This window comes from Parasteatoda tepidariorum, chromosome 3 (genome assembly GCF_982258835.1).
Source record: "Parasteatoda tepidariorum strain Cologne lab strain chromosome 3, Ptep-v5.0, whole genome shotgun sequence".
Classification (NCBI taxonomy): Eukaryota; Metazoa; Arthropoda; class Arachnida; order Araneae; family Theridiidae; genus Parasteatoda; species Parasteatoda tepidariorum.
The window spans coordinates 40,475,784-40,499,672 of NC_141757.1; the positions used below are offsets into that span (position 1 = coordinate 40,475,784).

The 23,889-nt window shown below is 27.5% G+C and overlaps 1 protein-coding gene across 4 annotated transcripts in view; it reads right to left on the reverse strand.

The window, feature by feature from the left end:
* LOC107442665 (uncharacterized) overlaps positions 1-23,889 on the reverse strand; it is a 48,046-nt gene that overhangs the window by 3,231 nt on the left and 20,926 nt on the right. For all 4 annotated transcript variants that reach the window (XM_016056288.5, XM_016056289.4, XM_071178527.2 and 1 more), the window contains 6 exons: positions 13,281-15,297; positions 10,691-10,874; positions 9,116-9,373; positions 7,566-7,715; positions 5,217-5,363; positions 3,832-3,959 (listed from right to left, as the gene is read on the reverse strand). In XM_016056288.5, the coding sequence (XP_015911774.3) occupies positions 3,832-3,959; positions 5,217-5,363; positions 7,566-7,715; positions 9,116-9,373; positions 10,691-10,874; positions 13,281-15,296 (2,883 nt within the window). In that variant the 5' untranslated portion in view covers position 15,297. The remainder of the gene's footprint in view (positions 1-3,831; positions 3,960-5,216; positions 5,364-7,565; positions 7,716-9,115; positions 9,374-10,690; positions 10,875-13,280; positions 15,298-23,889) is intronic.

Below are 23,889 nucleotides of genomic sequence, written 5' to 3' on the forward strand. Positions count from 1 at the left end.
TGATCAGAGCTCATACCTTTAACAATTATGTACTGTAGAATTCCTAACATCAAATAATTGTGAGACATGGGGATTGTCAGAAAATTTAAATTGTAGGTTAATCAGATGTTGATTCATTAGATACTTTTTCTAAGTGTGCAAACATAAAGTGAAATAGATACCCATTAACATAAAAGGAATTGGTACAAACAGAGTTGGCATTTTGTCCTGAAGAAACCTATTTCATCCACAACTCTGGGAGACACTGGACAAAATAGAAGAAATTAAAAATGACCAATGCAATTCTTAAACAATTAATAATTAATATAACACCTTAAAATAATAATAAATACATTAGCTATGTTTGAATAAATTAAATTTAATATAGAACTAAAAAGTTATTCAAAACTCCTTAAAAAACAACTTATTTTCCTATTTATTTTTATAGTTTTAGAGAGAATGTTAAAATCCATAAATTTTAATATGCTTGAGAGTTGTTTTGAGTATTTATACTTAAGACAGTTTGATTATACTTCTATGGTCCGAATAGCAATGGAGATTATGTTGCAGGATTTCTATATGGCGAGTACAAAAAACTGCAGCAAATATTTACACATAAATCATTGGACTTAAATTGGTAAAAACATTCTTCTGTCCAATTCTTCTAACTCATCAAATTATCTTCGATAAAATTTTTTGATTTCTACTTTAAGTACAGTGTTAAGCTACACTGGTTTCAAGCAGCACCATTTTTGCCAAATAACACGCAAAGAATTAAAATATCTGCAAAGTCGAAGCAAAAATCAAATCTAAAAATATTACCTGTTTTATATCAAAAATATACAACCCATTACGAGACTTCACAAGAATAGTAAATACAATTTTCAAACAAGATAATTGATGAATTTATTCAAACTTTAGAAAAGTATTTTACAAAGCTTATTATTGAATAAAAAAGAATCTGATTTCGAAAGGAAGATGCAATGTATATCATGTGCTTTGCAGGGTACAATTGAGGGGAAAATTAAAGCACACAGTTACTGTAGTTCTTCAATATAAGAAAAATAAACTTATGTCTGCAAAAAGTTCTAAGTAATTGATATTTCACAATTTTTTTGACCACAGATAATGCCTAGGATAAGATTATGGTGTCCAGTCATTATTCATGGAGATTACAAGAAGTTAATCAAGCAGTAACATCAAAAGAAATAGGAGTTTGAATAATTTCCTCAAGCTTTAGCTATTCCTTAGCAATGGAAAAAAAGTTTAACATCAATTTTTAGAGAGATTTTCTTGGAATTAAATTTAAGCAAAATTTTGGTCACAATATTGGAATAAATAGTTTAGTTTAGATTTCATTAATGGATTGCTGTGCATGTGGATCCTAACAGATTGTTGTGATATGAAATTAATTTGGGAGAGCTGACAACACTACACATTTATTAAAACACAAAGAAAACGAAGGACAGCCAGCTTTAATTTAGTATATGAAATAAAAAAACTTAATTTTCTCAGTTTTTGTGATCTCTAAATTAGTTATAGCATTAGAATAATTAATATCATTTGTAAAAAAAAAAAATATGTTTTGCACATAAAATATGTTATAGCATTAGAATAATTAATATCATTTGCAAAAAGAAAATATGTTTTACATGCAACTGTTTTCTACTATTATTCAATAAAATGCTAAGCCTATATACCCAAAAAATAAAAACAATATTGCATTTACTTGTGTGCTGAAAGCAAATTTAGTATGAGATTAATATTCAGATTTCATATGTTTCTGCAGTTATCTTGGAGTTCTATTGAATTTGATTTTATTAACTTTTAATAAATATCAATAAAATTCCCTAATTTGAATTTTGTATATTTTTAATCAATATGAATTTATTAACTTTAAATATATATCAATGTAATTACCCATTTCGAACTTTGTATTTATTTAAAAATCAAAACTTAGTTAAAATCGTTTTCAGCATTAGATTTCTGAATAGGCATGTCCGCCTCCTAAGCAGGCACCTCTCTTAACGAAAATTTTTCTCTGTCCCAAAAATATTCTCTTTACCAAGATTTCCTAGCATTTAAATTCTGCCTACATAAAATATATCATGCCTATATTATAATCAAATGCTTGATTAAGGCACTGAAGAAAAATAAACAGATTTTTAAAAACTACAGCTAATGAATAGTTTTAAACTTACTGTAAGTTTGAATATGGTTGTGTCGAACATAAATGAGTGATATAAGGTTAAATTGACTGGGTATGGGTGCACAGTCTTAAAAGTATAAACTAGGCATGGATATCCAGTACTTGGGTAATAATTTTTTTTTCGCCTTTTGCCATCACTTTTAATGAACTCTTCACTAGTAATAACCAGGTAATGAAAATCTGACGAGTAGGCTAGGTAGCGAACAATTGCCAAGTTCCCGTTACATCCCTAATTTAAAGCTTTATGATGACACTGCAACCTAATCTAAAAAGAATGTACGTGTCTAAAACAGACATACATAACACATTTTAAATTCAAATAGGAAGTACTCACTAAAGAAAAAAGCATAACACTAAGGTCTAAAAAGTTTTATTTTTGTTACATAGTATTGATTATGTTGTATCTAATTTTTTTTATTTATCTATGTTGGTAAATTTATTATTTTAAACTGCTTAAAATTGCAATGTAGTTTAAATACCAGCATTAATTTCCACACTATTTAATATATCATTTTTTAAAAATGTGAAAACTAAAAAGCAACAATTAAAAAGAAAAAAAAATTGAACAAGTTTAAGAAATTAAAATAAATACAGTCCTTTAATATTTTACATCAATTAAAGTAGTAAAATCTGATTTTATAATTACAGTACAGAACCCGTTATCCGGAAATCAGAAAACCAAAAAACCGGAACGAAATTCAGTAAATTTTCCGCCAATTTTTAAAAATTTTTTTTTTCCCTTATAAGATTTTAGGATTTTTCTTTCTTTTTTGAAAGATGTTTACCTTACCATCATTTTGGAAATAATCATTAGTGTATTACTTCATCGTTTTTTCTTCTTTTTAAGTTTAAGTTCTTATTAAGTTATATTTAAGTTAAGTTTCTTTTTAAGCTTTTTAAGTATTAAGTTATTTTAGTTGGGTTTAACAATTTAAAAAACGGCTTTTTGTAGTGATTCAGAAAATCGGAAAAATCAGTTATCTGGAATAGCGATGGTCCCAATCGTTCCGGATAATCGGTCCCTACTGTACATAAAGTGTTAAAATATAATAATCAAACTTTATTTATACAACTAAATTAATAAATCATTCACTAAACATATAACTACAAATCACACATTGAGTTAATTAGAAATAGCAAACTAAATTGTAAAATCAAATACTGTGCAGTAGAAATAATTAAACCGACTATTAAATAATATGATTATTGAGTTTAAAATTCTGAATGAAACTAAAACATATTTTAATAGAGTTGATATGAAAAAATTTCTGGTACTTTATTTCATTGAATTTAAGCTGTTTTTAAAATACTTATTGTTCAACAACTGTAATGATCATTTTTAGTTTCTTCCATTTTGTCTTGTTTTTTCCAATGTCTTGGGAAGAAATAAGTTCTTTCCAGAGAAATGGCTAACCCTACTTGATGGAAAAGTTGGTCAAAAATATAAAGGTTAACATCAAACTTTATTTACTCTCAATCACAATCTCAGTGCAATTCAGGCACACTTTTATTTTGTTAAATCTTAAGAGTCTGGTACAACAATTGGGCTTAATCAAATATTTACATAATTTCATAGAAGACAATTAAATAAAATGTATACTTACATAATAATTTATTTTTAAGATAAATAAAATGATACCTACTTCAACAGGCTTAACTAAGTCTTCCTTCTTATCTTTAAGAGCAAAATCCATAGGCTTCTCATTATCACGAGGAAAAATTAATGATGAAAGCCATATTGCAGTATATTCATCACCATCCAAATCAGAACCTTAAATAATTTAAAAAAAATCAAATTAATCTAGATATCTATTTAATAAAATGCATCTTACTATATCTAAAACTTTAGTAGTTACAGAACAAGGTTAGCAGTGGTAACCTAAACCTGAAAATTTCAAAAAATCAAGGATGACCAAATAAGATGTTGGAACAGTGAAGTGGTGCTGTAGTCTGTGCTGAGTACATAAAAGTGCTTCCACTGCTCTAAATCAAGTTCACAAAATGTGATCAGCAGTTATGGATTAATTTCAAGGCTGTCCTAAGCAGAAAAGCATTAAGCCAGAAAGCATTACTGAATAAATCGGTTACCAATGAGTCAAGATGATTTAGTACTGGTCAGGTTGTGAGTGGAGATTTGTACTGCACAGATAGGCTATCTATTTCTCAAAATCACATTGAATTATATTAATATTTTTTTAGCAATTTAATCAGGAAACAAAAGTTAAAGCCACTAAAAGTAGGGGAAAGAGAAGAAAAATTCAAAATTATTTATATCTATGATAAAATAATGAGATTTAAAGAATTATTAAATTTAGGGGAGTAAGTAAAAAAGAGAGAAAATGAGAAAAAATTGAAAAATGAAAAAAAATAAAATAAATAATAATAATATTTGACATATTTTATTTAAAAATAGCGACTTAAAATGCAAAAAAATCGCAACATAAAAAAAAAGGATTATTGTAATTAGGAATCACTGTTAAAAGACTTAAAATTTATACCAGTACATGTAAGGACTAATGCTACAAGGGACCCGTAATTTCCATTTCCATTAAATACAGCATATTATTATGAGACTGTTGATGCCAAACATTTAATAAAGATCATACATGTTATTCATATACTATCTAAATGTCTATCAATTATATTAAAAATTCAAAAATAATATTAAGAAAAAATATATATTGATATATCAAACAGAATCAATGATAATAGTAAAAGTCAAAAATTATGAATAACATTAATGTTAAAAATCATAAGCAAATTTTAATTTAATTTCATTTCAGATTTTTAATGCAGGTTTTTTTCCTATTCTAAAAAAATGTACACTAAAAGACAGGAAAACAATTAATTTTACATCACACATTTAATGAAAACAAAATTCAATTAAGAACTATAAAATTCCATTTTTTTAACTTTCAAATTTTATAAAAAAATTTACTCAGGGTAAATGAGCTATTTTAAAGGTTCAGTGGTGAGAAGGGAAAGGTATGAGCATACAATACTGTATGAGCATGCAATATTTAATTACCTGCCATCTCATCGGGGTGTGGTCTTGGACCATTTGCAGGAAACACTATGCAATCTACAATGTGGTGCAAATCTTCAACGTCAATAGCATTAAATTTTCGAACGTCCCCTGGATGCATGCAAGGATTTTTGGTCACTAGTACAGTTCCTAAAAATTATATATATTTGAAAATATTAAAATCTATGCAATTCAGTTTTCAACATCAACAAAGTGTATAAAAGGATTTTTGGTCATTTAGAGTTGCAGCAACTTCTAAAAAGTTATTTAACATATAGACTTTAAGATTACATATATTCTTAGAAAAAAACTTGAAATATACTTACATTTTTAAATAATTATATCTTAAATGAATATGAAAATGAATTCCTAACAAATGTCTCTCACAAATGAAATTTTACACATTGTGCTATTCAATTCCATAGCCTTTGAATTAAAATTTATAAAAAAATTTATCATGTTATTCCATAGGTTTTCACTGAAGACACATATGAGCATTTATTTTTCATAATTTCATTAGAAAATGTTTGCGATTTATTACATGATTAGCTTGAGAAAAATAAGAAACAAAAACATTTAATATATGTTTAAGATTATTTTAATTTTAAGTGCTGATAAAATGGTAGCACACATGTTTAAAGAAAAAAAACTATCATATTACATCTATAGAAATAACTTTTTAATTTGATATCTTTCTGCAAATTTATTATATTTATCTAAATAAAAATAATTTTTAGATGTTATTTTTATATCTTGTTTGCAATCACATACGAAGTTTTAATTGAAAAGCAGTCATTAAAAATATTTGTTCGAAACAAATATGGTAGAAACAGTATTAAAGTTATGTTAAATTTTTTTTGAGTGCATTGAACGATAAAGAAAAAAATACATTTTTTTAGTTGTTTTTAAAAGTACAAAATAGAAATTTTTTCAAGATGAAATATAATTTTCGAACAAATAAAACAGTTTAGGCTTCCAAAAAAATCATTTGGAGAAATTTTTTATGATTTCTAGAGTAAAATGGTCTTTTTTTTCAAAAATTAAATTTAAGTCATAATATGAATTTTTAGAATTTTTTTTTAACTACTAAAACTCTTTATTATATTGTCAGAAACAAAAGGAAACATGATACATTACTCATAACATACAATCAAAAATAAAATGATGTTTTGACATCTGAAAGGATAAAAATAATTGTGGCACACAATGGAATTTAAAAAAAAAAAAAAAATTGTTGGTTGCTTTCTTTGTGTGCCATTGTACACAAAGAATGGTCAAGAGCTGTCACAGCTGTAATGACAGAACTTAAAATATTGCAATCTATTGGGACTTGTCTGGATCTATTCAGACTTGATTGAATAGTTGGATAACCACTTTAAAAGAAGAAAATAATTACAATCTCTTGTGCTTTAACTTTTTATGGTTTTACTATCCTCCCCATTGCAGCCCCTGAGACATAATGAATTATTTTTTAGGTGTCACATATAAGAGGATTATACCTAACGTTAAATTGTAATGTATTCAATTGTAATTAAGAGTTAAGTATTCAAATGAAATTTAGGCTTTCATATAAAATTGCAAGCAATTCATACAAATGCTAACCACCATACCATCATTTCCTTTTTATGGGGTAGGGGCTAGTACATTCTGAGAATCAAATTTTTGAAAGTTGATTGTAATTTAATTATAAGTTAGGTGATGACATAGAAAAAAAAAACAATACATACAACATGTGGAATATAAAAGGGTTTCTGCATAATGTCTATTCACAATTTTGTAATTAGTACATAAAAAGTGCATTATAAAAATAAAAATTAAAACCAATTTTCAATACTTATAATTTTTTCAAAAATTGAATTAATTAATTTGTATTCATTATCAGGCAACGCGAATGAAAAAAATGCTAGCTATCTAAACTTAATCATCCTAAAAGTAAAGAACTGGAAAACAATTGCTGGGAGAAGCTTCTGAGGAAGGCCCAGGCTCACAAAGGCTGTCGTGCTAATGCTGATGATGAATCTAAACTTAATGAATGTTATTGAAATGATGAAAATTCTTAGTTATGATTAGCATATAATTTTTTTAATTTATTATAAAATCAATCTAAGCAACTATCAAAGTTCAAAGTAAAAAAAATGTTTTCTTTATTAAAATTAATCAAGGAAGATAGATTTAGAGAACTTATTTTGTTGTTAGGACAATATGGATATGTAGCGATTTTTACAAAAACTTGATGAATTTTAGACTTGATTATAAGGAAATAATAGACTCATAAAATAGACTTTATGCCAAATTACAATGAACTGTATACTGTTATGTATGTTATTCAATTAAAACTTTATGAATTCTCACCTTCCAAAATTATTGGTTTATTAGTTTTCCAATCACTGTATTGGATAAAAACTTCTCCATACTCCAACGTAAAGGTTTCATCCAAAACACCAAAAAAAGTGCGACCTTGATCAATTGGTATCTCAATACTTGCTTTAGTCTTTAGCAGTTCTGTTAAAAAGATAAATTGAGAAAATAGCTTGCCCAGATAATTTTTTTTAAAAGCAAGAATGAAATTGAAAAAAAAAAAAAAAAAAAAAAAAAAAATACAAAATTAAATTTGATAAGAACACAAGTTTGTTTAAATTTTAACAGAATATAAATTTTACATTAATTTCCTGTAAGATTATTAAGTTTAGCATATTTATTCTAAACCAGTGGTTTCCATCTGGCGGCTCGGGGGCCGCATTCGGCCCGCGAACTAAAATATATTAGTTGTCATTTTTTCTGCAGACAATTTTCGTAAAAAATCTGTATGGATTAAAATACTTGTTAATAAAAATCTAATTTCTTCATTTCTGTGAAATTTAACATATTAACGGTGCAAAAAAATTTATTTCTCAGGTTTTGCACCGAAGAAAATATTTATTCAAATGCAAAAATAATCGTGTATGTTGCTCTTTTTTATTTCATTTTTTTGTATTTCGTGAACATAATTTAGCTTGTGTGTATCAGAAATTTTCTCGAAAAAATTCTCCAATTTAACTTTTTGAAACCACTCATTTTGGACGAAAATATTTACACACATTTGAAATTTTTTAATTTAAAATGTAAATATCTATTCTCTGGTGGTTGCAGCAGACAAACTTCAATTTTCTCATTGAATATTTTGTGTGCTACTATGTAAGTTTTAATATCAACCTTTTTAAAGTTTTATATCTTAACAATTAAATATCTGTTGCACATTAATTGTTTAATACACAGGTGCACATTAAAGTTATTGTAGTCAGAATTTTTTAATATGCAAATAAATATTCTTAAAAATCTACTTCTTATTTTAATTTGTAATTCAATACTTTTGTTTTGTACAACTGGATAAAAATCTGACAGAAATATTTAATGTTCCTTCAAACATAAAAGAGTCCTACATAAAATTTTGATAAAGTTGCAGCCCGCCATTTGATTTGTGTTTTTAATCGTGGCCCCCAGTTTCATGTAAGTTGGAAACTCCTGTTCTAAATTCACTAATTTTCTACTATGACAAAACAATTTAATTGATACAGATAATATATTTATTTATTTATCCTAACAGAAATGCAATTTTAAAAAAATTAAATACAAAATTAATGATCTAAAAATAAAACACAAAATTAGAATTGATAAGAACACAAATTAAATTGCTTTACATTTTAATGAACTTTGAATTTTAAACTAATTCTATGTTAGTTTACTAAGTTTAGCATATTTATTCTTAATTCAGTAATTTTCAACTTAGATGACAAAAAAAAAAAAAAAAAAAAAAAAATTGAAAATGACGCAATACATAGAAAATTAAGAAAGATTGTAAGTCAAATAACAAAAAAAGACAAGGGTTCAATTTAAAATATACTAGCATAAGCTGAGAAACTTACCAATTTGTTTCTGAAAAAGTGAATATATCATAGAACGAAACAGTGGATCTTCAGTAAAATGAATTTCAGCCAAATACATTTTGATGAAATCCAGACGAAGTAGAGAATTTCGATTTAAAAACTCACAAGCAGCATTTTCATCAAACATGCTTGTAATGTGATTTTGAATCATTTCCTTTTGCAATTCAAGAAATACTTCTTTGTGCACTCCCAACTGTTCCAAGATGGAAATAAATGGACGATTGAGACATGCAGTGCCTAAAAAGAGAAAAGTTTTGTAATAGCAAATTTTTCAAGTGGAATGAATGCATAAAATTTCTAAATTTTATGTACATTTTTTTCTTTTTGAAACTCAGTCCCCTAGTATCTTTCTTCACTATCAAAGAAATTGAAAAATGGTTCTTTTGAATTTAGCTGGAACCAAAAAAAGTGTGTGAGGATTTGGATCCTTAGCGGATGGTATTTTAAGTTCAAATATGCTTGCAGCAACAAAAGTAATACTGCACAGAAAACTTTTTAATCTATATTTTTTTAATCAATTAGATGATTTGGTTTTGTGAAAAGTAAATACATTATTTAATGCAAAAAACAATTCTAAAAACTTTTCTGCCTCATTAAAAACAATGGGCTCAGAACATTTGCATGAATTAAACATCATATTTACAGAAATGAAAGAACAGAATTGAAAGAACATTTACAGAAATGATATCCAAAGCAAATTGAATTTTACTTTCTTATTATGTAAAATTCAAGAAATTTTTCATTAATATGCTACTGCTAAAAATAAAATCAGATTCAACAGTTTCTCTGCGAAGTTACTCATGATGTCACAACAGAAAAGAACAGATTTTTATCTGTACTGAGGCAAATAAAAAAAAAAAAATTCAAATTTATTCTTTTTTTTAGTAGCTAATGGTTGAGAAAGTCCCCAATCTTTTAATTGTATCAACAAATGTAAAACAGATTTTAATTTCTAAAAAACATTTCTATACTTAATACAATTTTAAATTTGGAACAATTAGAGACAATTTATAGGACGCTAGAAATGATTAAGATTAAGTTTAACAAATAATATACATTCAAAAGTTATAACACGTTATAATAAAGAATTATGTTGTTTACTCAATAACAAACAGTTTAATTGATAAGAGGCATGCATAAAATAAACATAAAATAGTTTTAATTTGTCACTATTCATAATTAAACTTAAGACAGAACATTCAGGTAAAGTTGAGGCCATGGAAACACATAAGAGTTGGAGCACCAGGATAGAAGCCTTATATGCTGACACGTTTTGAAAAATTAAGAAAGAAAAGACTGAAATTATTTCACCAAATGTATCACAACTTAAGATTATTTATTAGTTCACTATTTTAAATCAGAGTAGTTTACAGAAATGGGAAAATAACAAAATCATAGAATTGATTATAACCATAACTATACTGTAAAAAAAAAGAAAGAATCAAAAATAAATTAACATTTATTAGTAAAAAGTTTTGTGTACAAAGAATACTTTAAATGACCAATAATGCTAAATCATAAACTAAACAAAATGTATTTTATATTTTAACTTACGTTTCTCACTAAATTTTAAAATTTCTAATGAATCATGATCAGATTCAAATTTTTTCATGCTTTTTCTAAACATAATTTTCTTTCCTTTTAGCTTGGGATCAACAACTAACATTCCTTTACAGCCAGCATAACGTATTTGCATTGCACATGGTTTAACATCTTCCAATTTGAATTCGTTGTAAATCTAAAACAATATAGTACATAATACATAATTAATTACATCTCAAAATTAATTCGCTATTTCTGAATAAGCGGCATAATAAGACATGGCCTTGGCTGGTGGAGAAGCAATGGGTATAGGTCCCTTTTAATTATTGAAGTTTTCTAAAAGTCTGCCTCAATATTTTATACAAATATATAAAATTTTCACCAATCATTATCAATTTAAATTAAAGTTAAAATCCAGATAGAGATTAATCTTTTTACCAATTCTTAGCAGATTTAATAAATTTTTTTCTTTGAGCGACTATATTTTAAATTCACCCTCCTCAAAAATTGGACACTCATGACCCTCATATAATAAAAACTTTTATAAATGTATTTAACTGCTATATTTGACTTAAGAATATGTAAGTATTTCACAAAAATTACATATTGGAATTGTATGAATTTATCAAGAAATTTCAGACATCAAAGGATAATCAATGCTTTAAAATTATTTCATTTATTTGACAGCAAATTGAAATGAACATTATTAAACATGTTTTCTCAGAACATCTATGATCAATAACCATTCGTGATATTAAAAAACCAGTATACGTTCAAACAATTTTTGATAAAGTGCTTGAAAAATTTAAGTCACATAGATTTAAGTTGTTCAACAAAGTTGGGGATTTTTTACATTAATAACATTTACATTACCTTACATTTGGTATTTTAAAATTAAAATTAAGGGTTCTTAAATAAATTTTTTTTCTCTGAAAAGCTTTTTTCTTTTAATAGCGCAATGGTTTCACTAGGCAATCAGGAACTTTTTTGAAAAATAAATGCTTTTTGGTTTTGAGATGTCATGGTAATTTTCTTTCGCACTATTTTTTTGAAAAAGAAAATACATTAATTGTTATTAGGTCTAGCATTTAGAGTGATTAATATAGTCTTCTATTACAAAACTTGATTTTCATTCGGCATAAAATATTTTTACTTTAATAGTTATACTGATGGTACTTCTCCAGCATGGCAATCAAGTGTTCAGATTAGTGTAGCATTAGCAGATTTTTTTAAAATCAGAATTACATATATATATATATAATAAAAATTGCTTTGCATTCTTTTTAAAACGCTTCTAAACTTTTTTCTAACAAAAATTTCAAAGCTGAAATAAGAAAACATCAGGCAGAACAAAAATTAAAGAAAAAAGCTCATGTTATTTGATATTAGGATTCATTTAATTTCTTAGTAAGCATCATTGTATAAAATTCAAATTCAAATTAAACTTAAACAAAAAATTTTAGATATAATTTTTAAATACATTATATTTTCAAATTTTGTTACTATTATGTTAGATGAAGATGATTTTTTGAAAATAATAATCTCCGCCTAATTGCATTGCGATTACAGAAAAATTATGATTTAAGAATATAGTGCTTTTGTTAATTCATAAATTCTGCTACAAGAACAATTATAATATTTTGAAACTTTTCAACTTTAGCTGCAAGTAATTTAAATTTAAAAATTATTTTTGGATTTTAAATACTACATCACTTATTAATTAGTTTTACACATTGCCTGTCAACATGTTACATTAAAATTAATGTGATACACCTCATTATTTCAAGCTATGATAAAATGATGACTTCAATTATGCTATTTGCCATCAGAAAGTTATGACTCTTAATTATTAAAAATTGCAGGGACACCCTTACATTTAAAACAATATGGTATCCTTGAGGTGATTTTAGTTGTAAAAAATTTTTCATGATAAATAAAACTCAAAGAAAAGTATAAATGTTAAAAAAAAATTTAAAAAAATGTACAAATATTAATTTCTCTCAATGGGTACATAAAGAAATGAGTACACACTTCTTTTAAATATATGGGACACCAAAATATGCCAAAAAAATTTTGGTAGCAGCCATAATCTGCTTCATGCCTTCCTTCCCATGTTTTCTAGCTCAGAAGTCTCTATGCCCTTGGGAAAATTTATTTCTTTTATTAAAATTTGTAACAAGCATTTAACTTTAACCGACATTGTAGCACTTCAGCTTCTGCGAGAAACTTTCCCGTTCACAGGATGATGATCACTCTTTCTTATGTACTCCGTAAATTTTTTAAACGTGTTAATTTTTGGATAAGCTTTCATTAAGTAGATTTTATCTTCATTGTCAACTGTTAGGTAAATACTTTAGTATAACTATTTCTGTTTACTTCTCCTTGTATCGCTAAGTAAAACCACTTCAGGTTACCTAAGCATCTGCAAATTTGTTTTCTTTTTTTAAAAAATGAAATGCAAAAAATATCATGTAAAAAAACTCATTCATATCATAGGCATAAAGTAAAAACATTTAATCACAGAAGATCTAGAAATCTTTTTTTAAAAAAATAAGTTTGAGGTTATTAATGGTAGAGAGCATTAAAGAATACTTAAACTTACCTCTTCAGCAAGTTCCAATGATATTCTACCAATACCATCAGAAAAAGTATAAGGCTCTCCAGGTTCAATGATTTTTTTTTCAACAGCATCATCAGGTACGACCTCCTTTAAAAACTTTTCAGGTGGTTTATCATCTGCATCAGTGTTTTCATCTTCTAGAATTAAATATTCTTTTATACCTTTCTCAATATCTTTTTCAGGATCTTTAACATTCGTCCAGTCTTGAGGAACTTGAATGTTACCCATAGATTGGGAAAACGTTTGACCCAACCGTGCCATATACTTGGGTACCTTTTTAATTTTTTCTAACTCTCCAAATTTTTTCCTTAACTTATCAGCAGTTAAATTATTCTTATCTTTAGCATAAAACCACATTCCATGAGCTTTCAATTGACTAGTTGAATTTCCTATATATTTATAATTTCTTTTTCCTATTTTGATTCCTTGAAGTAAAGGTGTCTTGAAATATTTGGAAAAAAATTCCATTAATTTCTTATCCAAATCAGGAAAATAACCTTTTCTTAAAGACCAATTTATCATATCTAAATCTACATCTCTAATTGAAAGTCGAAGAGAGTATTTTGGATCACAATCTCTTAATGCTCGGCTTTTCAAAGTTGGAACAGGGGGCATCAAGCGGAAATGTGTGGGAGTGGCTATAACACGCTTGATTAAAAGTGATTTACTCAGTTTTTTCTCTTTAACCTTTTCATCTTCAGGGAGCTCATTGGTAACTAACAATGAAGATCTTCCATGTAATCTCCGGAAAAGATCTTTCAAACAATGTAAGAATATGAAAACATTACCTTGTATAATAGCGTCATAAATAATGTACAGAGCCTCACAAAGAGCAGCTGAATCTTCCTCACTTTTTTGGTTCAAAAACGACTTGAGTTCATCAACTTCATTTCGCACAATCAACTGATCCAAAATTTCAAAGCTATATGTTAATAAACAATGTAAAGCATAGAAACAATCAAAATTATCCAAAGGAAATGAAATATTCAAATGTTGAGAAAAATTCTCCCTTACAGTTACTGGAGCAAAATATATTTGAATATTTTTGCAATGAATGAATAACTTAAACAAAAAATTATAGTCCAAAGCTTTATGTTCAAAATCAATTTTGAGTACTGTGTTCATACTGAATTCTTTTCTAATTTGCGTATTTCCTTCAAAAAAATCAACTACTCTAAACCAAGGAGTGCTAGTGCTGATGTTAGAAAACTCAATATAATCGTCTGATTCATCATTGCTTTGTTGAATCCCATACAGCAGAGGAGACTGAATCATTCGTAAGTATATAGTGAGTGTTTCACTTTTAGAAATAACCATGGAATAAAGAGCACCATAGGGAATTTCTATTTTATGAAAGCGGTGAGTAGTAGCATTTCTTTTTTTCACATTTTTTATATTTTTGCCAACAACAAAATATAAAATTAATTTTCGGTAATCATGTAAAAACTGCAGCTTAGCTTGTGTAATTTTGTAATCAAATTTCTGCAGAGATGTTTTGCTATCAAAATGTTCAACAAATGTGTTTAGGCTCACAAAATTACCAAGAGAGAATTTAGTCAACTCAAATGTTTCCTCACTGGTATTAATTTTACAATCAGATAATAAAGATGGCAGAGGTTTCAACCACAAATCAAACTGAAAATTTTTAATAGAGCAAAAAAAATTAAGAAAGCGGTTATAATCATGATCTAAACCTTTTTCAAATTTAATTGAACAATTGACAACATACAAAAACTCAGCATAAAACAAATCATTCTTGGCTTTAGTTTCATCAAGAGCGTTTTTTAAAGACAAATCAAATTCAATTCTAGGCTTGCAATCAAAAACATATAGTGGAAAACCACAATGTTTTGATAAAAATGATTTAAATTTGTATATAGATCCAAAAGGTTTGAAATCGTCTTCATGCTGCATATTTTTTAGATGGTCACATATTTCGTTTAGTTCTTCCACTCTTGGGAGCCAAACAAACTCTAAATGAAGATCTTCATTACTCATACTGAAATTAAAATGAGAAAAATTAAAACTAAAAATAAATGAAAATGTTAAAATGAAAATAAAAACAGAACAATTATTTTAATATTTCTTATAACACTTGCAACTGAAAATAAAGCAAATCATGTTTCTGGTAAGAACACTTAATGAAATAAAATACCAGAAATATGGCCAACAGTAGTTAAGACAGGGTTGCTACTCAAAATAGAAAAATAAAATTCTCCAACTTTTCCAGATATATTTTTAAAACATTCCAGTCTAACATCACAGTATGTTGTGACTGTGCCATGGTCAAAATATACAGCAATGAATAAAAATTAATATCTGTAATTTATACATTCTATTGAAAACTATAATTTTTGTTTTAAGTAACTATAAATTTTGTTGTCAGTTACAGAAAATTCTGATGAAAAATCCCTGTTTAATTTTGTATATCAGTATAATTTCATATCACTGATTAGTTTCATACATTGCACCCGCATGAGGCAAAAATGAACAAGAGGGAATTAAAAAAAAAATGGATATCTCAAGTTTTTATGCAAATTAAAATAAAATGCTATTTCCTTACATATATTTAAAAATACTGAAGAGATGAAATTTTATTTTACAACCGCCACTGAACAGCCTACCCAATTTTGGGTTTACGACTACTGATGTTCAACTCCATAGCCTAGTAATTTTGAACCCAATCCAGAATTCATGAAGGACTTTTTGATGGAACTAACCCGCATTTGCATTACACAGAGAGGCCAAGAGAACCTCCGACGGTTAGCCTGACGGCAAGGGGACTAACACATGATCTGTCTACCACTGAGGATATTTCAAATCAACACTGTGGTTGGTGCAAGCCAGATGCAGAATTCGTATCCACAAGACATCACTGGGATTCCAACCCAATTCCCCTCATTGGAAGGCGAACGCTCTATCCCTGAGCCATTACAGCTCAAGCAATGAAATTTTATTTTATTTTATATCCATTGTTGAACAGCCGACACGATTTTGGGTTTACAACTACTAACGTTCAACTCCGTAGCCTTGTAATTTTCAACTAATCCAGAAGACAAGGAAACTCTTGGATCAGTACCCCCAGAGGTATTGATTTGTTATGGGAACATGGAGGAATTTGCGACTCGACAGATTTAATGTGCATCAGTCACCATTTACTACAAGGGGAGTCTTCGGCTGGCCTGGAATCGAACCCACAAACTCTTGGACATAGGCCCAGTGCCCTACCAACCAGGCTATCCTGGCCCTAAGCGATGAAATTATAAAAAATAATCTTACTTTATTAATGAATCAATAACTCATTATTATTAAGAAATATTCACTTGCTATTAATATTTATATGTAATGCCAATTAAATGAAAAATAAATCTAGTTTATCTGAGCTCAGGGATGCTACTCGCAAAATATCAAATTGTCTCACCAGAAATTGCATTTCGTCTCAGTTAAAATCTCTTTTTGGCTCAGTTTGTCTCAGCTAAAATTATTTTTTTCACTCAGTTTATCTCAGCTAAAATGATTATTAATCAGTTTGATAACAATATAAAGATAATTTTCAGGATCCATAAAACCATTAATAGCATACTAGGAGTACTACAATTATACATACATTCACTATTGCTAGGATTTTAAAAAACCTGCATATGATTGATTATAAGAGTCCACAAAATTGTTTTATGGACTCTGTTGTTTTCATATATATTGCATTTATCATTTATGCCAATGAATAGTATCTGTCCCAGAATTTTACAAAGTAAATTTTAACTTTCTTATTTTTTAAAATATAATGGTGTTAACTTTCTAAAAAGAAATATCTATTTAGTTTCAGTAATTCAAAAGGGAAAATACCCATTTTATTTTGAGCTCAAATTTCATCTCAAAATATATAACTATTCAGTTACAATGGAAGGTCTACAGATTTCAATATTTAAAAGAGAAATTCAATAATTAAATAATGAGAGTTTAAGAAAATGCAAATAACACAAAAAAAACACTCTTTGATAGAATTCAGGAGGTGCAGTGGAATTTTGAAATATTTTAGGTAGGAATTTTTCAAGAAAATTTTAGGGAGCCAAATAATAGCCAAAAATTAGCATATATACATTTTTATATCAAAACAGAAATATATAAAAACTATTATAAACAATTTAAAGAGACACATATAAATATAATTTTCTTTCTAAAATGACTTGCATCCTTTATTAAGTATAAAAGTAAACTTTTTAGTTAATTGGCATTGACTAGTAGATTGTACTTTCTTGCATTCACAAGATCAGTTAGTTGACTATGTTCTTTTAATTTATATAGCTAAATATACAATCATAAAATGTGATTATGAATGCACTTAGTAATTGTTTAAATGCAACAACTGTAGAAAAATATATCACCTCTTTACAGTAACTAATTCAAGAATAAACTTAATTCTACTTCTTTCTAGAATCGTGATACTGGATTTTAAAATTGCGTGAATATGAATTGCGATTTTGGGTTTTAAAATCGCGTGAATATGAATCGCGATATTGGATTACAAAATCGTGTGAATATGAATCACGATATTGGATTTTAAAATAGCGTGAATATGAATCGCGATTTTGGATTTTAAAATCGAGTGAACATGAATCGCGATTTTTGATTTTAAAATCAAGTGAATATGAATCACGATATCGGATTTTAAAATCACGTGAATATGAATCATGCGGTTGGATTTTAAAATCGTGTGAATATGAATCGCGATTTTGGATTATAAAATCATGTGAATATGAATCACGCTGTTGGATTTTAAAAACACGAAAATACAAATCACGATATTGGATTTTAAAATAGCGTGAATATGAATCACGATTTTGGATTATAAAATCAGGTGAATATGAATCGCGCAGCTGGATTTAAAAAACACAAATCACGATATTGGATTTTAAAATCGCGTCAATATGAATCACTATTTTGGATTTTAAAATCGCGTGAATATGAATCACGATTTTGAATTTTAAAATCACGTGAATAAGAATAGCGCTGTTGGATTTTAAAAACGCGAAAATACAAATAGCAATATTGAATTTTTAAATCGCGTAAATAAGAATCACGATGAAAAATTTTTAGATCACGTGAATACGAATCGCAATGAGTAATTTTTAAATAGCGTACAAATACGAAAAACGAGATCTGATATTACAACTGCGTGATAACGAATCGCAATATTGGATTTAAAAATGCGTGAATACGAATCGCGACGTTGGATTTTAAACTCGCGAGAATACAGATCGCGATATTGAATTTTTAAATTGAGTGAATAGGAATTGCTAGTACGATTTTTAAACAGCGTAAAAAAAATCGCAACACATAAGTTTTAAATCAGTTAAATACGAAAATCGATGATTGATATTAAAATCGTCTGATTAAAAATCGCGATTTTAGCATATTCCAGCGCAGTTCCTAATACTTAAAATTCCGAAAATCAGCCAAGCGAAAAAAAAAATTTAAATATCGGTGGTCGAAACGAAACACTTAGACTCCTTTCCACTCTATAGCGGAAGTCGCGGGAATCCGACTATCGTTCCGGCGGCTTGGGTTTCTCTAATTGGACTCCATAAAAATTTTAGTTTTTGGAACATGGTCGAAAATTTTAAAAATTGGGAGAAAAAAGCTGATTTCCGCTTTTTTGTAGAAGTCTTTCATCCCTTGTAGACGTGAACGGCAAAATGATCTCCAATGACTCACGGCAATGCGGATTAATATTTGAAACTGAATTCAGGTTTGCCAAATTTTGGACGTTTTGTCTCAGAATGGCGCAGCTTAGGCAGAAACTGAGCTGAATGTCGCAAAATGGCGCAGTTATGCCGTTTTGTCTCAGTTTGTCGCAAATGGCGCAGGCGTAGCATCCCTGTGAGCTTCTTCTAGATTTGATAGTAATAATTGCTAACATTTAATTATTAATAAATTTATTAGTATATCTGCTATAAGCAGATACTCTGCATAACAGATACTAGTTCAAAAAAAAAAAGTCTTAATAAAAATACTAAGTCCTCTCACAAAAGAAACTAATAAATATATAAGTATTCCTTGAATTCAATGATAATTAAAATCTAAATCAATTAAATAAATTATTTTTAAAATAAAATATGAGAACTGGATAGGATTTCCTTTTTAGTGGTAAATATTTTTTCCTATTTCTATTTTTTTTTTTTTAAATATTGATTAAAAATAAAAAAAAATCAAGCAAATATTTTAGAAAAAGCCAATAAAAAGATTTGATCCTTTATCATGAAGAAGAAATCGAAACATAAACATTACAGAGAGAAAAACAGTAAAAAATTTATTCAAATTTTTATCTTTACAAAATAAAAATGTTCAAAACAAGAGTAAGTATTCTGAAAATTTGACTAGGTAATGTATAATATTAATGTTAAAATAAATAGGAAAACCCAATAGAAAGCAAAATTATCAATGATACAAAAAGTAAGCTTTATCCTCTTCAAATCTCACCTACAAGGAGTATAATAAAGAGTAAATTAGACAAAAACAGAAAACTAGAACAGGATGTAAAAAAAAGGAACAAAAAGCGCAGCTTATTTTTCTTTCCTAAAAAAAAATTAAAAATAAATTAGATATATAAACATAATTGGGAGTTAAAACAAGATGACAAAAATATACAGGGAAAAAAAGGAAAGCGCAAATTATGTAACTATCTATTATATTTAAATGTAATAAAATAAAGTGAAATAAAAACAAAATATTAAAAAAACGCATATTAACAGTTTTGGGACAGATATGAGGGGTTAATCCAGGTAGAAAAGGGGGGCCATTTTGTGGCATTCTTCACAACATTCAAATTCTAAAAAATAGCCCCATAACAAAATTCACGTTTTAAAAAACTCTCACGTTCTTAGTAACAAAATTTTTATTTGTAAAAACGGTTCATTCAAATGGCCCTTTCACGAAATTTTACTTAGTAAAAATGATCGCACAAAATATCGGAAATAGGAAATCCGCGTGAAAAAGGCCATAAAATTGGTGAAAGACAGACAAAAATAATCATCCAACAACGTGAAGTTACGCTGAAATTATCATGAATCGAACGCATCAAAGAATGATAACTCAAACGTCGTTATAACTCCCTATAAAAAATATCAGAATTTGACAAACCATGTGAAAAGGTCCGAAAAATGATAAATAACTGGAAGAAAAAAAACTATCACTAAACATCACATTAAGATTGAATAGTAACGAACAGGGCCTGATCTAGAAATGCGAAGGTCGTTACTTTAAACAAAATTTAACTGAACAAAATTTAATGAAATGTTTTTAAATTATTTATAGCATAAGTATGTTACTATATATTAGTAAATTTGAACTTATATCTATTTCATTTGTTGTTAACTCGCTTTTCTAATAAAAGTATAATAAAAAAAACATAAAGAATGTATTTATAACATTTTGGGGGGCTATAGAAATAAGTGGGCCCTAAGCAAGGGCTGTTCAAGCTTCACGATGAATCACGCACTGATAACGAATCGAAGCGGCAGTGAGTGATAATTCGTAACTCAAATTTGCACAATGTAATAACATTGTATTAAAAATATCGAAAATTGAAAAACCACATGAAAAAAAGTCGAAAAAATAATAAATAACTACTGATAAACTATCATCAAACGACGTAAATCTATGATAGAATCGTCAAGAATTGAACGTCTCAAAAAAACCGATGGCTCAAATTCGAATGTCGCAAAAGTACGCATTAAATATATAGGAATTATTATGAAAAACCAAGTGAAGCGGCTGAAAAACGATGCAAAAAACACGAAAGCTAACAAAAAAAAGTGATTAAAAATTTTATTAAGAAATTTTCAGAAAATTTATTTCCATTTTTCACAAAAATGGGCCTTAAAAATAAAATCTAGCTTGAACCCAGGTACTATTATAATACTGGCTGCTTTATAATTTCCAGGTGGAACAGTAGCCCCCATGCTTCCCACTAAAAGGTGCCATTATGACTAAGCCCTACAACCGTGAGTGCTGAGCAATATCAGTATTTCACAATATTTATCTATATAGCTAATTTATAATAAGTTGATTGTCGTTAAGTTGTTTTAAATGATGTTATAAGTTAAAAAACAGTGTTTTCTTTACTTTACCTTAAATATTGTACTCTTCATAAACAATATAGTTTATATTGCCTTAAATTCAGTGGCGTTGCTAGAGAGGGGCATGTGCCCCAGAGCACAGCCACTAACATGCATAATTAATGTTACATAATTAAAAATGAATTCTAGAATAAAATGGATCGAAATTTATTTCCCATAACATGCATTTAACTATTCTTACATACTTTTGGATTTTGAAGCTTGTTTTTAAAAGTTATTTTAAACTGCTTATCTGTGCTCAGCGGCGTAAATAGCACCCCGACTAAGGGAGGAGTGCACAACCTACAACCCGCCCGCTCTTGATGTGCGGCCAGCGGCAGCATCTGAGCATCATAACAATAATAAAAAACTATAATTTTTCTATTTTATTTTGGAAAAAAAAAAGAAGTTTGAATTATGCTTTAAATTTTGGAAGCGCCTAGCAAAATCAATATAGTTATTCCATCGTATTTTTCGGTGGTTATCACTACGAATTTTCACATTTTTTTAAAAAAATACTTTACCAGTACTTTTAATACGACTAAATTATAATGCATGAATTTCGAATTTTAGTAATCACTTTTGAAGCTCTTTGTGTCCATTTCGTAGCTATGCGACTTTTCGATTGTGTTATATTTGTGTCAATTATATCATAAATCCAAGCTATTTTTCTATATTTTTTGGGGAGCAATACGTATTTTCACATGAGTTTCAAATTTCCCGATATTTTTAATAAATATATGCGACAATCGAAACATACATTTCAATGTGTACTTTATTTGCGCTGATTTCATCAAAAATCTATGAGATTTTTTTTATCGTTCTTTCAACAATTAGAATTACACTTTCCACGAGGTTTTGAAAACTTTGATATTTTTAAACCGGTGCTATAACGACTCGCGATTTTAAAATCAGGCATTTTAATCATCCCCTTTGAAGTAATTTTTTTTTTAAATTTCGATATTTTAACACAAATGGAAATTTGAAAGTGGATTTTAAAACTGCTTACTGTTCTTGAACTTTGTTTCTAATTTTTCATAGCTTAAAAAATAATTTAAAAAACTATATTAAGGTTTAACATTCATAAAATTCCCCATAATTCACTAAATATAAATGTTCTTAAGTTAAAAATACACTGAACTGAATACCAACTAAATGTTGAGTCTTATTTTGAGCGATAATGCAATTGTTTTATTTTAAATCATTTCAAACCCCGTACAGTTTCTTCAATTCAAATATTTAATGTACATTTATGTTGCTCAATAAAATATTTTTACACTTTTTATTTTCATTCAAGAACATTTCCGTTCATTTATTTTAAAATGCACTTTCGTGTTAAGTAACGTGATAAAAACAATCTCTTTTTTCCAATCTTTATATTTTTTTTCGATAAAGCTAATATCTGATGAAAAGAATATTTATTTATTTCGAAAAGTATTAGTTTTGAATGAATTTTAATATTTAAAATAACGTAATTAAAAAAATTGTGTTAAATCTATGGTAGGGCGCATTTTAAAATCTTGTATGGGGGCTTATATAAGTCTATTTAAGTCACTGTTTGTGCTGCTAATTCTTCAAATAAAATGGGGGGGGGGGGAGAGAGAAAATGACTTCATTTATGAAAGGGAAAGTTCAAATTGTCCCTGATCCCTTTTTTTTAATTTTTGAATATATTTTATTCTATAAAACAACCTTTAATTAGCTAAAGGTCATTAAAATTGTTGTATTGAATTGTCATTAATTATCCTATCTATTTGCTATTTTTTTTAAAGCAAGACATATTTTGATGTTTATCTTAAAGACCGCTTTTCCCTGTTTCATTTTAAGAGCTCTCACCTTTTCAAGTACTCATCTTTCTTCTGTAGCCCCAACCCCCTTATTTTTAGCGCCTCACAAGGGATTTTTAAGTTTATTAAAAAACAATTGATTTTAGTAATTTTCTAAAAATTTATTAGATACTTTCAAATTAAAAATCTTTTTTTAGAATCATTAAAAACGTATTGTGCATTTTGATTGAAAAATTCAGTAAATAGAATTTTTTTTTATTCATTTGTCTTTTATACTTCTGTAGCCTTTTTTAAACTTCTACCCTTCACACAACTTCTTAATTTTGTGTTACATTCCTTTATTTAAAATACTGGTGCTAATTTTTTGTAACCATCAACAAAACACGTTAAGTTTAACGGGGTTCTTTGATTGGTATGTTTAGTAAAAATGGATGTTTAGACTTTTAGTTTAAGATGTTAAGTAAAAATGGAAAATTCAGATTTCTTTTGATTTTTAATATTTGCATGTTTTATAGCTTTTACTATTACTAAATATTTTATAATTCCATACATGATTTTTTTACTGGCATTTATACTAGATAGTATTTTGTATCTTAATTTGAGTTATTTTGGAAAAAATTAAAAAATTCTGAAATTGAATTTCATAAAAAGTTTTAATACTTTTGAATATAGGTCAATTTAGCTAAT